The sequence below is a fragment of the Zonotrichia albicollis genome, chromosome 3, assembly GCF_047830755.1.
Source record: "Zonotrichia albicollis isolate bZonAlb1 chromosome 3, bZonAlb1.hap1, whole genome shotgun sequence".
Lineage (NCBI taxonomy): Eukaryota > Metazoa > Chordata > Aves > Passeriformes > Passerellidae > Zonotrichia > Zonotrichia albicollis.
In genome coordinates this window covers 38763735-38789138 of record NC_133821.1, presented here as the reverse complement: position 1 = coordinate 38789138, position 25404 = coordinate 38763735, and the positions used below count along the sequence as shown (strand labels likewise).

Here is a 25404-nt window from a genome sequence, read left to right as displayed (position 1 = left end):
ATTTCTTTTGTTGAAAGATAAAATTTAGTCTGGAATTTGTTTAAATTGCTGCTGCCTGCTGATCAATCCTGGACTTTATCAGAGACTCATTAACATGTCGGCTTTGATACTTTGGATGGTATGGATTCTGTGGCAAACCTCAGATCTGGCTTGGAAATCCCTGCAATGCCAAATTAATTAAATCCCCAACCAACTGAGTGCCAGGAGTGAGGAATAAGTAAAAGAGAGTAAGTTTAAAAAGGTTAAAAAGGTTAAAACTGAAGCAAGAGTTTGGGTGCAGTGACGCAGCCAAGAGCCAGGGAATCCCGCACTGGCTCATGTTCAGGGGATGGATTGGGCCCTGTTGGCACACAGCACACCATGGCCTGGCCACTGGCTCCACCAGGGAGGTGACAAATGCTGCTTGCTCTGCAAGATGAGCTCACCCTCAGCCCGTGTCTCACACCGAGCCTTTTGCAGAGGTTGGGGCCCACGCTTCCCTCTAAGAATGCGAGTCGGTGAGCTGAAAACAGGATTGTGTGTGCTTGTCAATGAGCAACATCCAGAGATCTTCCTGCACGTGCTTTACTGGACTTGCTGTTTGTTGGAGGCAGTGTGGCTCAGCAGTGCTCTCGGTGGGGACTGAAGAGCTGTGGAGACCATGGACAAGTAATTTCATTTTTATGTTGTTTTGACTTCCCTGCACATCAGCAGAGATAATGACCTCTGGCCTCTGGTGGCTGCTTTGGAGGTGACAATCACAATGGCTACTCAAGGCATTAGTCATGGATCTAGACATGGCACAAGAGAGGCTGGGCTCTTATTTTGGTCTTTCAGACCTTTTGCAACACAGCATTCCTAAAGGAAGTCCTTTTCTAACAGCCCTGGAAGCTGACCACTCATTATCCCTTCCTATGTGTGGTGTTTCTTGGTTCCTTGGTACTTGTGAGGGCAACAATGGGGCCCGGATGCTGTGCACCCACAAGGTTTCCCAAGCAGCAAGAACTCCTGCAGGCTGGTTGGGAGCCTGTCAGCTTCATCAGCTTGCAGACCAGCACCAGGAATACAAGGAGGAGGGCAATGCCACCTCTCTCCAGACACGATTTCCCACCTGAGGAACCCCAGAGGGGGCTCAGAGGAACTGCAAATGAAAAGGGAGTTAGAGGGAATTGTAGGCTGTGCAACTCAGAGGAAGAAAAAAATATGCAGGGGTGTGGGAGGAAAGGCAATTGAATAATTTTTCTAAAAAACCTGAACAGCCCTCTGGCAGAACAAATAGAAATAAACCTGAAAAGAAATAGTAAGAAACTACAATTAGGTAAATGTTAATCAGAAAAGAAGGCTCTGAACTTAAGGTAATGTACTTATTGATGGCAATAGAAGAAGGTGAAAACTCTGCACATTTTATTTTCTGGCCTGATTCTAGAATTGTACTTCAGCCTATGTATAATTTAAAGTTTTGACTTCAGTGGGAATAGTTGTGTTCTGAGAGCCCTGCGTGTGTGTTATGTGTCTGTTGGAGCCAAGGGCTCTGGTGGGAGCAGTGCTTTCTGTGCTGGTTAAGGTTGCTAAAGTGTTTTTAATGCTATTTTTGCTCTTTCTCTGGCGCTTACTATTGCTTGCAGCTTTCTGAAACTTTATGTACTGAACTGAACTCTTCCAGATGGTTTCCTTTTGAAACTGGTTTCATGCATGGGCAACAGAAAAACCAGTTGCATGGGCAACAGAAAAACCAGTTCAGCCATTTTAAATCAGGAATGGCCTTTATTTCCATGCACTGGTTTTAAATAGTTGAGAAATGCCTTCTAATCCATACAGTTGCTTCCTATTAGAGGTCAGACTTGCAAGGTGTAAAAACCCTCTCTCCTGAGACCTCAAAAACGGAGCACTTCACTGATGTAAAGTTTACCTTTATTTGATTTGGGGTTTTTTTGTTTGTTTGTAATAATTTTCTTGAAGTAGCCCTAAAAATGCAGGATGCCTTGTTCATAAGCTGATGCAGTGTGCCATGTTCCCAGTGTAGGTACAGTTTTAGATTTCTGCTCAGGTGGGTGAAATAAATAACTGGGTCCTAAGACTCCAAGTGAAGTTGGACACGGCCAAGGAAAACAGTCGAATAAGCTTTTGAAATTAAAAAATGGTACATCCTCTATGGGAAGCTGAGCAAAGTCTTGGAAAACTTTGCATTAACAGAGAGGGGTTGGTGAGACAGGGTATGTGTTTGCCAATGGCAAGAAAAGCAAGCAAGAACCTTCCTGAAGGTGTTTTATTTATGTGGTTCCTGGTGATCCTCAGGCAGGAAAAGCTTTCTACACAGTGTCGTGGCTCAGACTCACTCAGGAAACACTGAACTGCTTTTAACAGACAGTCAGATATTCTGCTCTCAGTTTAGCAGTGGAATCTGCAGGGTGGCTTTGGTGGCCCGTGTGTGACGGCCTCATGTGCTGAGCAGTGTTACAGCACCTGTGCCCTGCCCAGCTACCGGGCCAGGAAGGGGCAGCTGCTGAGAGAGGGAAAATCCCTGCTGGTTTCAGCTGATGCTCCCCATCCTTCTCTGGTGGCACAGCTTCCTCAGCAGCAGTGAAAAGGGTCACCCTGGTGCTCTGAGTGGGATGCAAAGGAAAGAAACGTGGATGCTGAGGTGTGCCATGTGCTCAGGCCACCATCCAGAGGGTGGTGCTTCCTTAGGTGTCTCCTTAGGTGTTTCTTTAGGCCAGGAGTTGTCACCCTGCCCAGGGAACCTCTGTGAACAAGTTACAGCAACACAGAAACACCTCCCCCTCATTTCATTTGTCTCTCACAGCTGCCTTAAATCCTCCTCCCTGTGGAGTTTCTCTTGGCTGGTGTGTTGATTTCCACCTAGCCAGGAGAGGAGGTGGGTTCCCCTGGTACACCCAAAGGAAAAGAGATGCTGCTGTGTGTCACTGCTTTTCCATATGGAAAGGCACAGGAGAAGGAGGGTGGGGCAGATGGGTGTGACCTGCCTCGAAAGAGAGCAAGGCCAAGTGAAGAAATACGGGGGTGGGAGAGCCGCCCTTATCAAGCACCATAAATGGCTTTCATTGTGGCACATCAAAGCAGAAAGCTTTGATATCTCCTGGTATTTCTTGCTACAGGAAGGCTCCAGAAGAGTTGGGGCAATCCTGAGCAGAGTTCCCCCAGCATGAGGTGGGACTGGTATCTGTTCCTGTCCCTGGGATGAAGGATGAAGGATGAAGGATGAAGGATGAAGGATGAAGGATGAAGGATGCCTTTGCATCCCATGAAGAACGTGTAGTGATGTAATTGGCTCTGGTAATCAGTAACTAGCTCAGGCTGTGAGATAAAATAGAGTGGCACACTGCACTTAGCACGTGGGGCTGTACTGTGGTTGAGCACTTACCCACCACTTCTGCCCATGCCCTGCCTCCCACTTCTGCAGTGTGGTGTTCCTCAAGGGGCAAGGGAAGGGACTGGCTGCTGGGCTCTGTGTGCTTGCCTCCAATTCTGCCTTGTTGTTAAGGAAGTGCAACTTGTATTTCAGCCCCCTGTGCCCTGGTGCTGATCCGTGGACAAATTGCATTCCCATTCTCTGTTAGCAAGCCCAGGCATTATCTGCTTGGGCTGTAAACACTGAGAGATAGGTCCTTGCGGCTCTCCAGCACCTAGTTCAGGGCGAATCCAACCCTGAATCAGACTTTAGACTGTCTTGGAATTTGAATAATTCTAAAGGTCATTTCTCTTGTTGAGACTGGGAGAAACTTGTTCCCAAAAGAAGAGGACAGCTTAGGAAGGCATGTGCTGTGTTGTGAGCACTTGTAGCAGGGAGCCAGCCCCAGACCACCTTTTCTGTCAGTCCCTGAGAGTAAAAGATGCCTTTGTGCTCCATGTAAATGTCTGGGACAAAGTGTATGCAGGAGAGTCTGGCTATGCCTACAAACTGTGTGCCACTCCTCAGTGTCAGGAAGTGCAAAGGTTTCCTGACTTGCTCTGCTGCCAGAGCTGCCAGCTGCTGTCAGGACACATCTGCCTGGCAGATCTTTTGCTCTTCTAGTACATGGAGAACCTGGGAGATCTTTCAAGAGGCATTCAGAAATGCTAGTCCAGAAAAGGAAATTAAGTGAGGCTGCTGCAGACAGGCTGATCCTTTCCGTGTTTGCAGCACTGTCAATTCGGTGTGGCCCCTGAGGTCAGCAGGGTGTTACCGCCACAGAGTCATCAACAGCCCTGCTTGGTGGCACATTCCATGGCCCAGGGAGCTGCTGTCCTTCCTCATAAGTGTCCTTGGCCTTTGTTTTCTAGGGAAGATCCCAAGATCCCAGTTCTGAAGCCCCCTTCCCCCCCTCCAACCTGCTTGCCCCAGGGTGGAGAAGTCAATAAGTGAAGTGCTTGAGTGTTGCCACCAACACTTCAGCTATTGTCAGCTGAAGAGAGCTCTTGACTCGAGCCAGGTGAAGGGCTGGCCTTTGCTCTCAGGTTACCTCCATGAGAGAGGATCTGCTGTGCCTGATTTAATGAGTGTCGGTGAGAAGAGCTTACACTGCCCTCTCCTCCCCTGAGTGGAAGGAAAAGACCGATGGATAACTCAAACCTGCAACCTGATCTGCAGGTCTGTTGCCACCAATTATGTTTTCTGCTGCTGTAACCCAGGGGTTCCCCTTCGAGGTGGTTCTGCTGTTCCCTCATCTGCCCTCTGCAAACAGCCCTCGTGGTCTCTGATACTGGAATTCCCAGTGCAGGGAAAATATATCCTCTGGTGGGTTTAAAATAAACAGATACCTCTCTCAAATGGTGTTGGGTAGGAATTGATAGAGATTGATGCCTGTGAGCTTGGCACAATGAACTCCTTGTGTGGCTGCTTGTCTGGAGGTGGCTCCCATTGTACTGGCGTGGCTGCTGGGCAGGCAGCAGGGGATGCATGGCTGAGTTTTCTTTATGGCTGCTTTCAAATATTTATCTGCAGGAGGATAATGGGAGAGCTGTGTTTCCTCTTGGCGTCAGAATTTCAGAAAGGATTTTAATCCCCTGTGCTCCTGCTGCTCGTGGAGTCCTGACAAAAGTGGCTTGATGCTGCTGGTACAGGACTAGCCCTGCTTCCTGATGGCCCCCAGCAGGGATGTGCTTGGACTTGACAGACTGAGCAGCACAGAGGGAAAGTTTTGGGAACTTGACTGAATCTGCTTTTCTGAGCCACAGGGTAAAATGAGTGAGAGTTAATAGGGGCTCCTGCTCTTTCTCCTCTTTTTTCCCCTGTGTTCCTCCACTTCCCCCTTTGAGCTGGTGAGAAATTGAGTGAAGCTGGAGGATGCACAAGTCTTGACTCCAGTGTGAGATGTAGGTGTCCAGCACCTCCCAGCAATGAGCAATGATTTCCCTCTTGCCAGACTGGCCATTAATGTGAGCTTGTCTTAAGATGATGTGGATCTGACTGCAGCTTTTGTTCCAAACGCTTATGACTTATGAAGGGTTTCAAATGTATTGTCAAAACCTGGTTTAAAACCTCAAAAGCTGCCACAGGCCTGGTACACTGCTCAGTTTTAAGTCAGCACTGAGATTACAGGGCTTGATACTCTTTACAACAGGTCTGTCCACAGGGACTTCCTTAACTTGCTGTCTGCAGATCGCTGCTCAGTGCCTCATATTTCCTTCAGTCTGAAGGCCTTCTCTTCCTTTGCTCTATCTCTGTGTGGGCAATTGAGAGTTTTATTGTGCCTTTGGAAGGAGGGGGCACTGCAGCAGCTGGAGCATCAGTTTTGGCCTTTGCCTCAGTGCTGGCCTTATGGGCTGTGTCTGACAGAGACAAGGACCATGTAAGGTTTTCCTTCTGCCTCCCCAAGCCCTCCAGTGACAATGTGAGCTCTTGTAACACCATAACACCCAGCTGAGCAGTTACTGTGCAGCTGGGGCAGAGCCTGCACGCAGGCTGCCTCTGCTGCCCAAGCCGCCCCTCTGGTGAGTGAGGCACAGGCAGTGCTGGGCACAGGGAGCAGGGCAGGCACAGGGCAGGGGGCAGAGCCAAGGGTGCATTGGGCAGGGAGCAGAGCCAAGGGTGCATTGCTGCCCTGGGGTGAGCTGCAGGGGCACCCACGATTACACAGAGCGAGCGAGAGGAGGGGCTGCAGTGCTCCCGCCAGTGCCGGGTTTTGCACAGCTGCTGCGCCCCCTTTATCCAATGCATCCCACCCCTGCACTGAGCAGCAAAGGCATTCCTCTCCCCCGAGTCCAGGCATGAAGTGAAATTCATCTCTCTAACAGCCAAGGAAAGGCTCCTTTGGATGCAGAAAGCTGCTGTGAGCTCTCCAGGGGACCCTCCTGCAAAGCAGCCACAGCTGCTAGGGCTCAGGGGGGCAAGGAGGAGAGAAGGGCCCGTGTGCTCACATTCATTTCCAGGCCCAGTTATCACACAGAAGTGTGTTACACTGACTGTGGCTCACTGTGGCAAAGTACAGCCTGGTGATGGGAAGGGAAATCATTCCTCTGTGAGATAAGTGGGGAGTAAAACCTTGGACTGTCAGGTGCAACCCAGTCTGAGGTACAATACTGGGGTTAAGCTTTGCTCTGTTAAGTGCTTGATAAAACAGTGGGCTGATAGATACCAAGATGATATCTAACATCGTGTATGAGACTGTATGGGGTTTTTTCCAAAGCAGGGCTGTTGATCAGTGTGTGCACATGTAGCAGTGTGTCAGGGGAACACCTAGGGCTCTCTAGATAAACACATCACTCCTCTCCACGTGGGAGGAGCAACCACAGAACTGCATCACTCAGAGCCCTGCTGGGTGCTCCTCCACCTGCAACCCACTTGGTATGCAAAGACACCTTTCCTACAGTGAAAAGGCTTTGATTCACCCAGGTCCAGATCACTTTATCGGCATTGCAAAGGTGCTGAGAGCCTACACAGCAGATACCCTTGTGCTGGGTTTGATCATCTGCTGCATTTGTGATCCCAGCAGAGATAACCTGGAAAGGTGTGTTTATTGCTTTGCACTTAGCAGCCAGGGATATGGCTCACAGTTGCACAAACATGCCCTTGGCTAAAGTCTGTTGCTAAGCAATAGTTTAAGATAAGGAATATATACAAATTCCCAAATGTTCAAATTTTAAGGCTTTAGGTACTCATAGGAGAGAGGCATAGCAGCATCTTGCCTTTGTCCACAGCCCCCAAAAGGAATGTTCATCTCTATTAGCCTGGGAACAGCATTAAATGGTAAGGATCTGCTTTGTGTTCCCCCTCCTGCAGCCAGCTGCAGTGCACAGCAGAACAAACAGGTCAGATGAGTGAGTAACCAGCTGTACCTCTCACCTGAGGTGACAAGGTACAGAGAAAGGACAGCTCCTTCTCCCGGTGCCTTTCTTTGTGGCATACTTTTGCACATGGAGATCACAGAATTACAGAATAATTTGGGTTGATAGGGATCTTTAAAAGTCTTCTAATCCAACCCCTCCTGCAGGGAGCAGGGACATCTTCAACTGGATCAGGCCGATCAAAGTCCCTTCAGCCTGACCTTGAATGGTTCCAGGGATGGGGCATCCACAACCTCTCTGGGCAACCTGTTCAATGTTTTACCATCCCCGTTGTAAATAACTTTCTTCCTGATACCTAATCTATCCCAAGTCTCCTTCAGTTTAAAACCATTTCCTTTGTCCTGTCACTCCATGCCCTTGTAAAGAGTGTCCCCCCAGCTCTCTTGTACCCTGGAAGTGCTGCAAGGTCTCCCTGGAGCCTTCTCCAGGCTCAACAACCCCAACTCTCTCAGCCTGTTTCCATAGGAGAGGTGCTCCAGCCCTCTGAGCACCTTTGTGGCCCTGCTCTGGACTTGTTCTGCTGGATCAGCATCTTCCTTGTGCTGGGGGCTCCAGGCACTCCAGGTGGGCTCTCACCAGAGCAGAGCAGAGCAGAGCAGAGGGGCAGAATCCCCTCTCTTGTCCTGCTGCCCACACTGAGTTTGATGCAGCCCAAGATACAACTGGCTTTCTGGACTACCAGTGCACATTGCCAAGTCATGCCCAACCTTTCATCCCCCAAATGACGGGGAGCAGCCAGAGCCTTTCACTTCTCTCTCTCTCTCTCTCTGCTCCTGTGCATGCTGTGCATGTGGCCCTTGTAGCTACAGGTGGCCTCAGTAGAGTGTCTGTCACCCTCATTGCCTTGATCCCCCCAGCCAGTGAGTCACTTCATCAGCAAGGGGAGCTGCTCCAAGGGGGTCTGTGCTGCTCACATCTCATGGATTGTGTCACAAGCTTGGGCTGAGTGCATCTGAAACTGAACCTGCTTCTGCATTCTCCACCTGCCCACAGCTTTGAGTCACTCGGTTTTCCTCATGCCCCCTGTACAGTTTTCTCTGCTTTTTGTTGGTGGATCCAAGCAGAGCTGTAGGTAGGAAGTCAGCCCCATCCCTGCCTTTCAGCAGAAAGCCTTCTTGTGCTCTGCTCTACCCATTTCTCTATGCATGAGAGAGAAAAGCGAGGAGCAGCAGGAGCTTGGCAGCAGCAGCAGTGGGCAGGAGCTGAGCTGACACCCAGGGTGCAAATAGAGTCATAAAGTATAAGTGGCAGTGTGATGCATATTAAAGCAATTTGCAGGGTAATGTTTCCCTGACTATATTCTTAGTAACAGAGAGAAGTGATCTTCCCACCTTCGCTGCAGGCACGTTACCACGCCGGCTCAGAGGCTGCCAGAGGCTCTCAGAGGCTGCCAGAGGCTGGCTGCAATACTGGCTGCAATACTGGCTGCAGGGCTGGTTGCAGCGCTGGCTGCAATACTGGGTGCAATACTGGCTGCAGGGCTGGCTGCAGTGCTGGCTGCAGTGCTGGTTGCAATACTGGCTGCAGTGTTGGCTGCAATACTGGCTGCAATGCTGGCTGCAGGGCTGGCTGCAGTGTTGGCTGCAATACTGGCTGCAGGGCTGGCTGCAATACTGGGTGCAATACTGGCTGCAGTGCTGGCTGCAGTGCTGGCTGCAATACTGGCTGCAATACTGGCTGCAGTGCTGGCTCAGAACCCCTCAGAGCCTGGCTGTGCATGCATGGGCCCCATCCCCCACGGCCAGCCTGTGCCCTGCAGCCCTGCCCTGTGCCATAAACCCACAAGTGGGCACATGCCATCTCCCGTGCCTGTCTCCCAGCTGCAAATATAAAAACATGCCCAAGAAATGACTGTGTTCCCTCAGGAATAAGGAAGGGCCAGCCTGGCTAAACTGAGAGGAGAAAACTGTATATCCATGCAGTTACTAGCTCTTTATTTGGGAAAAAAGAGCTGTTTGTCTGGTGCTTCTTGGACCTTTGGCTTAATATTAAAATGACCTTCGCACAAACTTTCTCCAGCTCCTTCCCAGAGAAGACAGAAGTTCCCATTTCCTTTCACTGGCTCTTGCTTCAGAGCAGAGATTCAAAGGCTGGGCTGCAGCTGCCCTCTCCAGTGAGGCCACAATGGAGCAACTGCACTTAAGCTCAGGAGATTTTAACCCCTCAGACTGCAGGGTGGGTCTCTGCAATGCCAGCTGGCAAGAGGTCAAGTGAGCTTCCCTGCAGTATGTCCTAAAGCAGGTGAAAGGTTTTCCTCTCATCTGCCCTTTCCAGGTCTGAGACTCTGAAACCCTGGCCATGGGATTGCCTTTTCCTCTCCTCTCTCCACCTGTGCTAGCACAGGAGGTGTGGATTGCAGAGGGGTGGGCATGCAGCTGGGATAAAGGAAAAGGAAGTCTTTTCTTTTGGTATATCCACATGGTTCCTCCAAAAGCTGTTGCCAAACACCACCACCATAATTTTCTGCCCATGGCCTTGCTTGGCAAGCTTCCTTTTCACAGAATCATAGCATGGTATAGATTTTATGTCTGGAAACCACCCTTCTCCAACCAGAGCAGGTTGCAGATCTGGAGGGGTTTTGTCTGTTCCCAAGGGTGTATGGCCCACAGCCCCTCTGGGGAACCCATTCATGTGCTTCACCACCCTCACTGAACGAAACTTGGTTTCATTTTCAAATGGAATTTCTGGTATTTCACTGCTGCCACCAACACATCCTTGTGTGAGCTGGGCCGGGAGTTCCTGCCTTCACATATCTGCTTAAAGAAGGATCTTCCTCCTTTTTCTGCTGCTTCTGGTTTGCTACATTTTTTCCCTTGTCAACCACCTACCCTCATCTCTCCCAAGCAGAAGGAGATGGCAATATTTCCTCTTGGTTTCCAATGGATTTAAAAGTCTGCTTACATGGTTCTTACAGGTATGTAAAATTGTATGTGCAGAACATAATTTAAAACACAAGTTCATCTACTTGGTGTGTGCTCTACAGTCTCTGGAGCACCTTCACACTTTGATGCCAATTTCAAGGCATCTTGAAATCATGCCCTACCTTTCCTGCAAGTAACTCGTCAACCTGCTAAGAATACAATTATTACACAGCCTCTGAAGCCCAACAACACCCGTGTCTGGGTTGCTGTTAACAAACTTGGCCAGAGCTTTCTGCATGTTCTCCTGGGAGGGTTGATCATGGAAGTTACTTTTGTTATATCCAATTCCATTTAATATATCTCCAATTTTCCTGTCTCTACATCAAACGTTACATGTGAGGGAGCCTCGAATAACAGCTGCTGCCACTCATGTTAACTGAGAGGAGCACAGGACACTGAAGTGTCTGGTTTCTCATCACTTACAGGATGGATAAAAGTATCTGTTGTACTGACTAGTCCATCAAATATGAATGATGCAGATAGAGTGGCTGTTTACACACAGCGATCTATTTTAGTTAAATTGAAAACACACACAGGGGAGAGTTTCAGCTTGGAGGATAGAAAACACTGGAAATGTCAGGGGCTTTTTTGTCTCATCTTTTCTGTTTGCTGGTAACAATTAACTCTGAGGAGTGCCCAGTCCACGGCTAGGAGAGGATGAGCTCTGCTCTCCTAGGACAAAGATCTAAATATCATTAGCTATCCAACAAAATCTCACAAAATTCAGGACAAGGTGCTTGCCTTCTTTTACCACTCTAATTTTACCAGAATACTCAACTCTTTTGTACAGCATTAACATAAGCATTTACAAAGCCAGTCCCTCTGGAGGGTGACAGCAATTGTTTTGCTTAATGTTTAATGGCTTCCTCTCCCTCTGGACTCTGTGCCAGGGCATATTGTAATGAACAAGCTCTGGAAGAATATTATGGTCTCACTCGATCTATTAGGACACTTTACATAGAAATTTATTTTGCACTACCATGAATTGTATAAACCCACAAATTAAAGATACATATGCAGTAACTGCTTGCAGAGAGCATTGTCTGCAGCAAACTCATTAGGAGAATGAGTTACTCTGTACAAAGTCATTTAACCTTTGTGGATTTCCTGGTACTGTGTATATTAATGCCCTTGCTTTATTTTGAAATAGTATCTCTGTGTTGTCTGAAAACATGCTTCAGATTTGAAAATTGACATACAGCATAAAGGTTTCCTACAAACATACTAATTGTATTGAAAACAAAAAGTGAGGTCTCATTCTGCACTCCTGTGTCCAAGCACAGAAGAGTATGGATGTGTTCATACACATTCCTGTTCGAAGACTTTTGAAAGCTAGGCAATACAGGGCTAAACTCCCTCAGAGGAGGAAAAGGAAAATAATAGCAAGGCTTTGGTTTCCATGGGCAAACATTAATTGCGAGCGGAAGGCTTCTCTGAATAGCCTTTATCAGGATTTGTCCACCGGGCTCACTGGCCAACGTTCTGCTGTGGAAAATATTTCTCCAACAGCAAATGGAAATGGAGGAAAATATCAGACTAACTGTTTGGCAAAAGGTCTGTTTCAGTTAGAAAAACAATGCTCAACATGCCCATGTTTCTGTCAGGAAGGCAGCTAGCAGGAACATGGCAATCTAGTAATTCCTCAAGCAGCAAACCCAGGATGTCTCAGGAGCAGCAGGCTGGGTACAGGGTACCCCACACAGAAGTGCTTGGCTGCAGGAAGCTGGGTGTGCAGAGAGCTGCACCTGGAGGTATTTTCAGTGCCAAAGCTTTGCTGAGGCTTTACGCAGTATTTTTGTGACAAAAGAAGCCAACAATTAGTCACTGAAAATTCAAGTGACCTTGGTAACCTGACTGCTGAGTCATTCTGTGGCCTATCTTCTACAGTGGTAGAGTTGCCAGGTAAGTGAGGAGAAGCTGTTGCAGATGCCTATCAGGGTAACTCACTTGCCATCATGTTTCTGACTGCACAGACATATGGGACTACGGAATGAAGGCAATGGAAAAATTTGGTTCAGTGTGTTTTAAGTGTGTAGCCTTATTTCAGGGACAAACCATGGAAATGAAAGCAGGTGCTGATGCTGTTGTGTGTTGGAGCAGATCTGTTATTCCTTCAATCCTGTTGTGGTTTGGAGTTTGATCCTGCTTCTGTGGCACAAAGCTGCTTCTGCCTTTGCTGTGAGAAGGCCTGGCATCGTGTGCTTGCTGCATCATCCTTGTATCTTGTACAGCTATAATTATAACCCTGCAGGCTAAGTCAGTAGAGAACAAAGATTCCTCACTTTCACTGAGAGCTCCCAGGTGATATTTGTATATAATACAAATAAAATAAAACTTTGGCTTTCAGGGGAAAGCTGCAGCACAAGGCTACTTGGAATAATTGCACCTATCATACAAGCCATGGCATTCTGTAATGAGCTGGCAAGCAATATTATCCTGACTGAAACTCCAGCCTCCTTACAGGTTGGAAGCCCTGGAAATCAAAGGCATTGGGGTGGGCTGCAGGTTGGTCCCAAAGCCGTGTATGCTCCATCTGGCAGCACATCTGAGTCCTGCAGTTTGGTAACTGAGGAGTAAGAAATTAGTAAATAAAAAATAAAAAAAAAAAAGAAAAAGAAATGTGCCTCTGCTCATGAGCAGCTACTGCACATTGTCAGTTCAGTATGGAATGGTTGCTGGCAGGGGAAGGGGAGTGGATGTGGAAGGTGCTGCAGATGCTGCCTGCAAAGTAAGGAGGAGCCCTGGAAGGTGGCAGGGGGAGGGAGGGATGTGATGGAGAGAGGAAGATCCAAACTCCTGCGGCCTCTGTGCTCTGGTGCTCCATATCCACCTTAGAAAAGGAAGCAGCTTGTAAGGAACTGCTAATGCAAGATAGATTATGGATCAACAGCCTTCAGTCTCCCAGGAAATACATGAACAGTCCCATTTATTGCTGGAGCTTGCAGGAGGTTACCCCTGCATATTGGGGCTGTAAGATTTCTCAAGAGCAATACAAAGCATTTCACACAAGGGCTGAACAACTGAAGTGCCAAGTCTATAAAAGGTCCTCATCTAAACACATTAATTTGCAAAGACAAGTGAAGCAAGGTTACACATTTCTGGTGGAGACTTACAAGAGGAACATCCCTTGTAACTATTTAGATTTTTCTACTCTAGGAGCAAAGGGAAAAGGTGATGCTAAAGTCAGTGAGAGATAAGTTGTCCTTTCCTGTAAGAAAAGCCAGTGAAGTTTAAAACAGTTCTTTCCAGTGAAACCAAAACTGCTCTGATTTTGAAAGCAACTTCATTGTCCTAGAGCTAGAGTACAATGATTTTTAAGTTGAAACAAAACGTTGTTTTAGTTGTGCTTTAACTGACATAACTGATAATCTTACTGACATGATCTGATTACAAATGTTTTCTAACTATAACAGTGAAATTCTGCTCTTGAACAAAAACACTTGCTGGATATTGGGCATTTCTTTATACATTGCATATTGAAGTTACAGGACCCACTGGATGAGGATGAAAATTTCTGGTTTTGCAGTAGGTTGTACATGTTTCTCTCATGTAGGATGATGGAAGCACAGCTCTCAGCATTTTGGTTTTTCTGATACAGTTATCACCATGACTGCAACTGTGCATACACAGGTTTGAGAAAATGGACAGACTGTCAAATCCATTGATCAAATGTTCAGAGAGATAAAAGTTGAAGACACTTCTTAATGCAGTAAGATAGACAGCTCTTAGTCTCTAAATCAGTAGTGAATGGTGACCCCATATGACAAATCCTCTAATTGTTTTATTGCAAATTATTCATGCTAATTTTTACAAATATTTGGGGGTTTCTTCTTTTTTTTTTTTTCCTTAAAGCTCTTCAACATGCACACATTCCCATCTTCCACCTCGCTCTCCCAAATGCAATCATCTCTGTGCGTGATTGACCTAAGTGATCACCATGGTTTCCAATTCAATTCAGGTCCCCAAAGAGGTCTTTTAATTAAGAAGCTCTAATAGAATCTCAGAGAAAAGTTCTAGAGTCCCCAGTCTTCAGGCTGTGAGCTACAGATCCCAGGGGTGTCTGTGGCCAACTAGTACAAGACCCTGAGCATGTCCTTTGTGGAAAGGTCATATTCTGTGCAGAAATTTGTGTTAGTGAATCCTACAGATGTAGGCATCCCATGGAAAATTCCTGGGGATCACACACAGCTGAACATTCCTATAGCAGGCTGCTGTTGAGCAGTGGGTAGTGACCAAGAGAGAGGTGAGATGGAAGCAGGTGTGCACAGAAATGTCTTTCCATGAAATTCCAGCTGCAGTTTGTGCTCAGCCCGTGCGAGGAGCTGAGCACAGGGGAGTGCAGGTGCTGCACCCACTGACCTTGGCTGTGCTTTGCTACATGTAAAAGTGCACTTGTTTTGGCAACAGGACTCAGCCTATTTAAGAACCAATTTCTACCCAGAAAAAACCAGCTGCAGATTTTAATTGCTGTCATTGGCACTGCAGAGGTGTGATTTCCAGAGCTGCTTGGGACTGGTCTCTGTTTACTTCAGTGGGGCCAATCCCAGCTTGTGTGCACAGGTGTGCAGAGCAGCACATGCTGCTGTTTACTCAGCAGTTGGTACTGTTCTCCAGGAAACCACCTGTGCCTGCTGGACTGTGGATGCACTGTATGGCAATGTTGTGCAGAAGCACTTGAGAACATTTTCACACCAGGAACTTCAGCATTAGACACGCGGGAGAACAAAAAGTGGAACTGGAAAACACTTCTGAACTCTTGCAAGCATGGCATTGGCTGGAAAGTAAAGTTCCAGAAAACTCAAGCCACATATAGAACTTGAGATAACTTTGATGAATAGTTAGTTCTTGGCTGGAAGACAAAAAGAAAAACTCAAATGTTCTGTGTCGATTGTTTCAGGATTAAACATCTGAAGTTTTGTTTCAAAATGCTCTCCCTTCTGGCAATTCTCTCAAAACTTCTGGTCATATAAATCTCAATTACTGAAGATACTGCTTGAGGAGTCCTGTCAGAACAATATTTTGTTTAATTGGAAGCTTTTTAAAGCTCTTTATTTAGTCAAAAATCTCTGAAGTTTTTCTTCAGAATGTAGCTTGAAATAATTTTAAATTTTTCAGCTTATTACTTCTCTGTTGGCCAGCTGAACAGAAAGGACTTTGCAAGTACCCAAGAGGGGATGATGGGAGAACAGAGAAAATAAAACAAAAGAGAAAAGGTTTGGCTGTGATAACTCATCCCCTTAGCACAGCACTACTCCAAAGCCAGACCTGGAGCACTTGTCCAGAGGAACCTGGTACATTCCTGTACCTTGTAATTGCACCAACCTGTGCCTGGTGTGGGCCACTCTGATGATTTATAGAAGTCATTTATAGTGCATTAATATAACGAGTGGAAACTTCCATTAACTCCTCCTCCACAGAAGAGACCTTGAAAGAAAAAGGGGTCTGAGGGAGGGCTGAGCCACGCTGTGACTCGGGTATGGCAGTCAGGGGTGGGAGGCAGACTGCGGAAAGGAACAGAGCCTGAGTCACAGTGAAGCAACCAGTTCTGCACAGGAAAACACCCCTCTGTCGGCTCCTCTCCTGGCAGAGCTGGTCTGGTGAAAAATGGGGATGAAATGCCTCCCTTGCTACCCTTCGGAACACACTTCAGTATCCTCAAAGGGGATTTAAAAGCAGCATCATTATAAGTGGGAAATGAATTGCTCTCTTGCTGGATTTAGCAGCTTCCTGTTTTGGAAACCCAAGATACCATCTCAAATTTCTGTTTGTTGTCAGGCTGGAAGAAGAGACTCAGAGGCTGCAAAGCCTCTGGTGAGGCAGCGCTTCATTTGCTAATTGTGTCTGCCAGACAATGCCATTTACACTGGGCACAAAATCACCTCTAACCTCCAGTGACCAGAAAATCGCTGTATCCTTAACTCCCATCCTTTTGAAACAGCACCCAGCACTGCAAACCTGGACTGCCTGTCTCAGCCCCTTTCCCTGGACAACAAAATACAGGGATAATTATTGCTGATTCACTCATCCTCCTTTCCAGACATAATTGCAATATCATAAACAACTGCATTATAAATAAAGATGTTTGACTTGTCATGCATAATGTAATGAAGCGTTTGCTTGGAGGACCATGCTGTTTGACAGGCACAGGACTGGCATCTTCCCCAAGCACACCATGGAGGAGTCTGGGTCCCCTGCTCTCTGGCTGGGCTGGGGTCTCTGCTGCAGGGCAGGAGCAGAACTGAGGTTCAGAGAGGTCTTTGCAGTCAGGAGGCTGCTTGGCATCTGCTCTTACTCTCACAGACTCAGGTTTTTACATGTTTCTGTCAGAAAAGCTGGTGAAGGTGGGCTTTGCCTCTGCGAGAGCTCCTCAGCAAGGAAAACATCTCCTGTTTTACAGTTTTTATTGCTCTCCTGCTTTTTTAGGCCATGATACAATGCTTGCCACTTTTGCTGTATATAATTCAGGTGTTCTGCCTGCCTGCATCTCCTCCTCCATTAGCCAGATGAGCACAGCAGCTACATCAGCTCTAAACGGGATCAGACCTGGAAGTTGCAGCTCTGCCACTCAGGGCAATGACCTGCAAGGATTTTTTCCTCCACTGTTTAACACTTGCTTAAGTTGGAGCACTGAGGAAGCCCTTGAATCTCGCCCTTCAGCTGGTGGATCTGCAGGGATGTTTTGGCTGTGAGATGTTGCTCTTTGTTGTGGAGACAGCACAGCACAGGGAACTGGCCTGCCAGCCACAGCTCCTTTCAGTGCTCTCGTGGCTGCTCATGGCAACACAGCCACCCAGTGTTGCCCAAGTCTGTTTTCTCTAACACCAGCCTTTAAAGAGTACGAGGTTATTTTCCCTTTGTTGCAAAGACTGGTTCAGGCACGTCTGACTGGGATGTGACATTTCCTGAGGGATGTGGTTAAAGACAAAGTAAACTCTGGTGCTTTGGTGACTCCACAAAAATCTGATTGCCTGAGACTGTCATGGAAGAGAGCATCTGGGAAGCAGCAATGCTTCTCATCTCTTCCCTTGGGAAGTTTATGGGACTGCTAAATTTCAGAACTGCCAAATATCTGGACCTCACATGAAGCAGGAATATATTATATGTATCTGAACATTCTGGTGAAGAAAGAAGTGGAGATATGAATAAATTATTAAAAATTAGATAAAATATATAATAAATTATTAAAATTTATTAAATTATTCTTAATGACCTTTCAAGAGGACCATTGAAATGCAACTCGGTTCTCTGCAAGGGAAGAAATGATTCTTGCAGAGATTCTTGTATTAAAGGTGGAGCTCCCAAACCAACTGCAGCTCCTTCCAGCAAAAATGAGGGGCAAAAGGACTTATTTTCTTCTCATTTAAACAGAAAGGAAATATTAAATGTCTGTGTGATGCAGAGCAGGTACCAGGCAATGTGCCAGCATTAGGTACCAGCAAAGATGAGTGGTCTCCTCAGAGGGCACTGAACAATGAAATTCTCCAGCTTTGGCTGGGGCTCAGTTGCAGGCCTCCAGTTGGGCTCCTGCTTGGAGGGGACATGGAACCCTTCTCCCTTTTTCCCTCCCTCCTTCCCTCCCTGCCCCACACCAGTGTTTTGCTCCCTCTCCACATCAAGAGAAAAATGAAGAAAAAGAGCCAGTATTTTATTCACTTCAGTTTTCAATTTTTAAGACTTTATGAGCAGCCGAAGGACTTTAAATCTGTTATTGCCACAGAGGAACCTCGTTCTGCTTGATTTATGCTGAGTACACTCATAAACCAAAGCAGCCACAGTTATGAAGAAATGTTCTTCAAAAACCTCATCCTTAATCTCATTTGAGTATGAAACTAAGGGATGGACTTTTTAAGCAGGCCTTCTTGAAACCTGCCCAAAAGATTAATGCGTAAATGCACAGAATGCTCTGGAAACTCTTGAATGGAGACATTTTATTTCCAAATAATCACAGGAGTAACTGTTTGCAGCAAAAAAGATGATTAATGGCATTGTGGCCAAAGTAAGGTAAGTCCCTAAACCTGACAGCATAGTATTTGCATATTAACCTCGATGTTAGAGTTTCTCACACCACCTTTGTTTATTTTTACTGGATGAAGCACAAGAAAAGCATGATGCTCACTTAAACCTCCACAAATCCAAACATCTGAAGCTACATTGCTCCATTTTCCTGGCTCTGTTCCTCTCTGAAGGCACGCTGCTTGCATGCTCACTCTCGTTTTTCCCATGAACTACAGGGTGTAGGCCAAAATACCCTTTGCAACTGGTAACTCCTAGGCACACTGGGTTCCAGTTAATATAACAACTGGACATTTCATAATGCTTGAAGCATCCATGGCATGAATAAGATCAGCAGGAAATATAAGGAGCAAGTTTTGTTTTCCACAGGGTCAATTTTATTAAATTCGGTGGAAATATCATAGTGACCAAAGAAATTACATGGAAAACTGATTCTGTACCCTGTGACAACACTATCAGAGTGGCATGGTGGAGATTCTTGGATGTGCAAAGGCTGAGCACCTCTCTGTGCACTGGCTCAGGGAGGTTCTTTACTTGAATCATCATGGGCTGCCACGCAGTGGTTGCAGCATTGCATCCCTATCAGAGGTTTGTGACACTGACTGGCATGTGATTCTGTGAGAAAACCAGCTGGATCTTTTAGTACCCAGTCACCTGGGAACCTGCCTTGGTTTTCTGGAGCTGAAGGCACAAGCCAATTCATTAGAAGCAACTGCTGGGTCAGTGGTTACCTCCCTTCCCGCCAGCATCACGGACTGATGGACGACTCAGCTTTCCATTTCTGGGAAAACAACCCTCTGTCTGAGCATGCACTGACATCCTGCAGCTCTGAGCAACAACTCAGCAGCAAGGAAAGCGTCCCTGGGAGCCAGGCTTGGGGAGCAGTCTGAGGGTCACCAGCAGCCACCCTGCAGGTGGCAGGCACCAGGGCAGGGCTGACAGCACCCAGATGTGTGCCACAGCTGTCCCTGTGGGCACAAAGCAGCTCCCCTCGGCCAAATAAGGAGGGAGAGGCATTTCAGCAACACATGCCCATTGCATAATTGTCAAATATGCCTGTAATACAATTGAGTCAGAGGGAATTATTGCTGCAGCACAGTTGCTTTGGGAAGCCTTCCTCTTGTAGGCTTAACTGCAACTATCAAATCTCTGTTGGTTTGGCTGAAAAAAGATCATGGCAGTGGTGCCTTTTCACTAAAAGGGATTGTTTCCCACTTTGCTGTAATTAAAAAGAAATACAAACTAGTCAAACTCATTCTTTACCAAGACTCTCTGAAAATGGAACATTTTTTGGACAAAATAACTGTAATTCCAACTGCAGCAGCCAGTGCTGTGCCTGCTTTGGTACCCAGCCAGTGAATTTTCCAGTAAACACCCTCCAGGACTGTTCTCCATTTGGATTTATTAGTCATTACCAAGAAAAGATAATTAGCACTTGTGAAGCATTGTGATAATCAGGAGCAAGAAGTGTTTCCAATAGAAACGGACGGGGTCCGTGCGCGGCGCAGATCGGCCGCGCTCCCTGTGCGGAATGAGCGCGGGCTGGGCAGAGCTCAGCTGGGGACGCCCGGAACCAACTGCTCCAGGGGCACCAATGGCACTGCACAGGGGATAAGGCAGGGAGGGGAGCTGTTCCCTGGCCTGCTGGGCTTCTCCTTCTGTTGTCCTGGAGGCAGAGTCACTTTTGTTACAATATGCAATCCTCCTTGTTGGCCAAAGGCAACGGCACATACCACTCCTTTACTGCACAACACGAAAACAGAAGGTAATTATTTTTTCTTTTTGCATGCACTCTGCCAAAAAAATGAAAAAGAACCTTGTGGTGGAACAAGAAGACCACAATACTTTAGGCAATGATATGGGCTTTTTATCATCCTCTTTCAAAACTAATGAATGAGAAAACTCTGCTAAGACTCAAGTCAATGCTAAAACTTGCATAGTTGGCTCCCCAAAGTTATTGTTCCCCGAACTCCCATTACTTACGATCTGTAATAATCATACGAGACAGGGATGTAAATCTTCTGTTCTTAAATCTCAAACCCTGAGCATTAAGCATGCCAGGATTTCCTGCCACACCTATTACTGAGCTCAGGGAGGTAAGTCTATCAGATTTATCAACATTGCTATCTAAATAAATACTACAATACATAGGACTGTCTGAAGCAGTTGTCTTTGTTTTTCTGTATCTGGAAGTGTGAACAAAATCCATGCTGAGTGAGAGAGGTAGCATGTAAGTTTGGGAAGACTTCTGTTTTGCTGAGCATGTTTAACAAATATAGCTGGAGGATTCACCCTCAAAGTACTTGTAAGTATGCAACAACCACTCTCTTTCCTGCATTGTACAGAGCATTTCAAGTCGCTTAAATACCCTTCCAGCCAAGAGGTACTTTGCATCCTCTGGGAAGCAGGCAGGAAATCTCAGGATTGAGTCCAGTATGTATGCAAAGTACTTTGTCTGCAGTTGTTGTGAGTGCTGTGGTGTGGTGAGCTGGCAGAGGGTACCACAGCCCTCTGATTCCTGGTGATGATGGCCTTTACTCAGGCACACCTTCCCTGCCACACGTGGAGCAGAGGCTCTTAGGACTGAGATTCCAATGCCAGCAACGCTCATTAATGCACACAAGATGGGACCACCCTGGCAACACCTGACTTGCTGATGCACTCAAAGTATTCATTAATGCTTGCCCCTCTTCCAGGAAGATGAGTGCTGTGGCAAGTGTGATTATCATCAGGATGAAGTTTGCCTGATCACAACAAACGTGATGATGGGCTGCTGGCTGCTCACAAGCTACGTGTGCAGGAGCAAATGGATCTGTGAGTGTTTGCTTTTCAGCTGCTGCTGGGAAACAGGCACTCTCCTGCCAGGTCACAGCCCAGCCCCATTACAGACCTCTTCAAGCAGCTCCTGGGTGGCAGAGGTGGATGCACAGCTTGTTCTCCAGTGGCTGCCCAGTGCACTGAAGTTGCTATGGCAGTGCTGTGCAAACACTCACGGCACAAGGGAGCGGCGACTCCGGCTCTGTGCCGCACACAGAGGGCTCGCTCCCACCCCGGCAACTGTGGGGCAGGACAAACACCCGAACATAACGTCTATTTATATATATCTCTGTTGAAGTCTATTGTCAGATTGCATCTGACTGTGAAATGGGCTTAAAACACCTGGGTAACAATTTACATATTATGTCAACAACAGCATCTTTCCCCTCCCCTTCCCTCTTTCCCCCTGCAGTACAGAGTGAGCTGACTTCAGAGCATCCTTTGCAGCAAAACGTGTCTTGCTGCATCTTTTTGTCTTCTTGAAACTCCTTTAATTCTGCTACTTTAACACCTACTCCTTCCTCTGCTGCTGGTGCTATTGCAAGAAGGAATGTGGCTGGGGAACACTGTCTCCTAGGAAACCTGCTCCTGGCCTAAAAAAGTCCTTTTGGGTGCCTGTGTGGCACTGCAAAGCCAGAGGACTCATGGGCTGAGCACCTTTCACGGCTGGGCTGCTTTCACCTGCAGCGAAATCAGCCTACATCAGATCTGGAATCCCTCAGTGAACAGATAAATAAGCTGGGCTATTGCATCTGCATCATTTAAGGGGAAAAAATAAAAATATAGGCCTGGAGTGCACCAGGCTGCTGCGAGGAACCTGAGAGCAGTGTGCTTCCCCTGGTGCAGGCATCCTGAGGGAAGGCTGGGGGCGGGAGCTCTCTGATGGTGTGGGCCAGGAGCAACACAAGGGCCCAGCTCTCCATTAGCCTGCAGATTTCCAAATAACTGTAAACAACAATGACTTCAAGTCTGCTGCCAGAGCCTCAGGCTCTGTAAGAAACATGCCATCTTATTTATTGCCTGAGGATATTATTATTTCCAGAGTGAATTAGTTGTGGATCACAATACTGGGCAGAATTATAGTACAAAGTGTGCTTTAGTGCAAACTTTCTTAGTAAATAGTCACAAATCTTTGGACAAAAATGGGCGCAAAGCCCCAACCTTTTTTTATTTTTTGTAGAAAAGTGCAGCAAATTGTTGCATCTTCTTTATCTTGGGACTGGTCTGGTCAGGGTTGGCTCTTGTGTGACAGCACAGTCCAGCTCCACCTCCCTGCCAGGCCCTGGGGAGGTCACACAGAGCTGAGCAGCAGCTCAGCAGGGGCTGTGCCAGCTGTGTCTCCTCCCTGGCTGTCCCAGCCATGGGGAGGCTGTGTGCATCAGAAGCTCCTCACTATTACACCTGACAGGAGATGCAAAATGATTCCACTGAAGGCTCCACTCCATACCTCTACTGTGAAACTTCTATGGACAATCCAAGGATTTAGTTTTAAGGAAGAAGCAGTTCATACACACACATACTGCCTTCAGCACACTTCCCCTTAAAAGACTGCTGCCTTCTTTTGCATCATCAGAAGAAGGATATGAAAATGTTTTGTGCCAGGATTGGTGATGTAGTAGAGCACAGAGTTCAGTTACTATATACTGGTAAACACTATATTCCTTGCTAAACTGATGCAATAGGTGATTAATAAGAATGAAGCTCAGAGCTTATAATTAGTTACTTCACGTAAGGCCTTTCAATAAATATGTAAGTGGAGATATTTATGTGTTTTTAATACTAGTTCAAGTGTGAACTGATTTGGTCTTTGGTCTTACTGCTTTTGTGAGTTATACTGCAATAGCAGCTTTATTTTTAAAAAAGTATTTTTAATTTAAAACTAAAATTTAATTTTAAATTTATCTAGGCAAGTGCTTCACTAAATATAGTGAGCATATACAGTATATAAAAGCAAGGCAGGAGAAAGGATTATCAAAATAGATGAAATAATTTTGTAAACAGCATATATTGTATGTCTATTTGTTGCAAGTGTCATTCTTGTCCTGTCAGATCTGTGGGGAGACAGCCACATACTTAAACACAACTTGCTCAAGTTGCTGAATTTACTCCTATTTAGAGCATTTCTGGGCTTTAATTCAGGGCTTGGGGGTTTTATTTTCAACCAACACTGAAAGGTGCAAGTGCTTTGAATAGCTGTACCCTAGCATGATTTTTCTACAGTCACCTTGAACCAGCACTTTGAACTAAGCCTTGCTATTAACTTGAAAAGGAGGTTAGCCAGGCACATGTGAAGAAAAAGGCATTCTCTGTTCCTGCCTGTTGCAATTTCTTCTTCAGTTTGGCTTGTCTAAGCTAAGCCTGCAGACCTGAGCCCCGTCCTGGAATTACTTAGCCTAGTTCCAGGTTACAATGGCACTTTTTGTTGGGCTTCTTCTTTGTTTATCTGCTTGGTTTTGGTGTCTGTCCAGGCAATGCAAGTGCTTAGAGCTGCGGGGAGCAGCTTCAGAGCTCCCTGGGTATGACGGTGAATGGAATGACAGGACTGCTGGATTCAAGGTCCAGGGCAGTGAGGAAACACTCAATGGCTGCTTCGTTTCTGCCCTGAGCCTGCAAGACCTCTCCAAGGCTGTTCCAGGCAGTGTGGCTGGTGGTCTGGATCCGGATGGCGTCTCTGAGGACCTTCTGGGCCAGCTCCCTCCGCCCAAGTCTGCTCAGCACCAGGCCCTGCCAACAAATAAGTGATGGGCAGTTAACAACAGCGCTCAGGAGAGGAAGAAATGGAGCACCCCAAGCTCCCACCAAGCTGCCACATGAGAGCAGGCACAGGACTCCTATGGAGGGGGCATCTTCACCTATTTCTGAGGAATAAAAGTGATCAGTTGTTAAGTTCTGTGGTTTTTGATAGTGAGGTGCTCTTTAAAAAGCAACTGTGGAAATAATTGGTTTTAAAAGCAGATTCAGATTCAGCTCTGCAAGTGCTGCTGCTGTGTGTTACTGGGAGAGCATTTATTGGTGCTATACAGAAGAAAAGCTACAGGCCCTTTAAGCATCCCTCTCTCCTTGCCCAGAAAATATACACAGGTTTGACTACAGCCAGCATCTGAATTCATTCCTGCACATCTGCAATACCCAGCTGAGCCTGAGGTAAAGTCTCTCATCTCCTGCATTCTGATTACACTGAGATCTTCCTTCCCAGCAAACAGGGGCAGAGGGATGTGGTCTCCTCCCAGCCTTGCATGGGCAGGCTGTATGTAACGGCATGGGATGTAACAGCTCTGTCCTCCTGCACTTCAATGTAGATCCTAAAGCAGCGTGGGGGAGGAGAAGGATGGAGGAACCTTGTTTAAAAAGCTGTCCTTAGGGTAAGAAAAGACACAAGTGGGTGTAACCATCTGGAAGGAACGGGAGGGGGAGGATGAAAGAAGTGTTAGGAAGAACATGTTTTCCTATAGGGCTCTCATGGATGTGTCTGAACCCACAAGGCACCTAATGAGCCAGGCTCCCTGTTAATTACACAGCAGTCAAACACTGAGCCCAGATGGTCACAGGGCTTTGTCACAGGCCACAACATATCCTGGCATTTCTGTGCTTCCTCCTGAAGGTGCACACACCAGGATGAACCTTCCAGCAGCTTCATCCAGGTGTGGCCTCTGGAAGAAGCAGCCAGCACTGCCATGTCACCTGCCAAGCTCTGCATGGCCTCTGCCCACATTCACCCCTGGAAATGCTGGCAAGTGAGATTCATGCCCGACTTCATGCTTTTCCTGGGACAACATAGTAGGTGGATGCCTATATATAAGGAAAAGCACAAGCTTAATCTTTAATCTGTCTAATTGTCTTTAGTGCATATGAAAAGATGTAAGAAACCTGAAATCTCTCACAACTAGAACCCAAGTAAATTACTGATGAAAGAATGGTGGTGCTTTTAGAAATAGTGAAGGTTTTTGCTCTGTTTTGTTTCATTTGCTTTTACAAAAGTATCATTAAACACAGGGTGCAGCAGCATCCTTAAGGCCAGTGATAGTACTAATACCTACAGAAACACATTCATTTGCCTGAGAGAAATACTAGGAAATAGCCATTTAGTCAAATATTGGCAGTGCTATGAAAAACTTCACTGACTCCTTCTTGCCCACAACCTTGACCTGAATAATCAACTCAGTATCAAATGTGATCATTTAGAGATGCAGTGGGGTTGTTTTTTCTTTAGGCTCCTCTCTATGCAGGAAAACTACGAGGCAATAGGGTGTTATATTAGGATCTCCCTGAGTGCAGGCACAGGTGGCACAGAGGTTCCTGGTGGGAGAGGCTGGTTCCCCTGGAGCTGGCTGCCTGGAGATGGCTGCAGGCACGTAATGGCAGACTGCAAGGAATATGTGCAATTATAATT

General features: G+C 46.7%; 1 protein-coding gene across 7 annotated transcripts in view; it reads right to left on the bottom strand.

Annotated features, from left to right (window-relative positions):
- The window catches only part of TTC7A (tetratricopeptide repeat domain 7A), a 207527-nt gene that overhangs the window by 15980 nt on the left and 166143 nt on the right, over positions 1 to 25404 (bottom strand). For 6 of the 7 annotated variants that reach the window (XM_074537200.1, XM_074537201.1, XM_074537202.1 and 3 more), the window contains one exon: positions 426 to 23738. The exons of the other annotated variant lie outside the window; for it this stretch is intronic. In XM_074537200.1, coding sequence (XP_074393301.1) covers positions 23517 to 23738 — 222 coding nt within the window. In that variant the 3' untranslated portion in view covers positions 426 to 23516. The remainder of the gene's footprint in view (positions 1 to 425; positions 23739 to 25404) is intronic. 7 annotated transcript variants of the gene reach the window in all.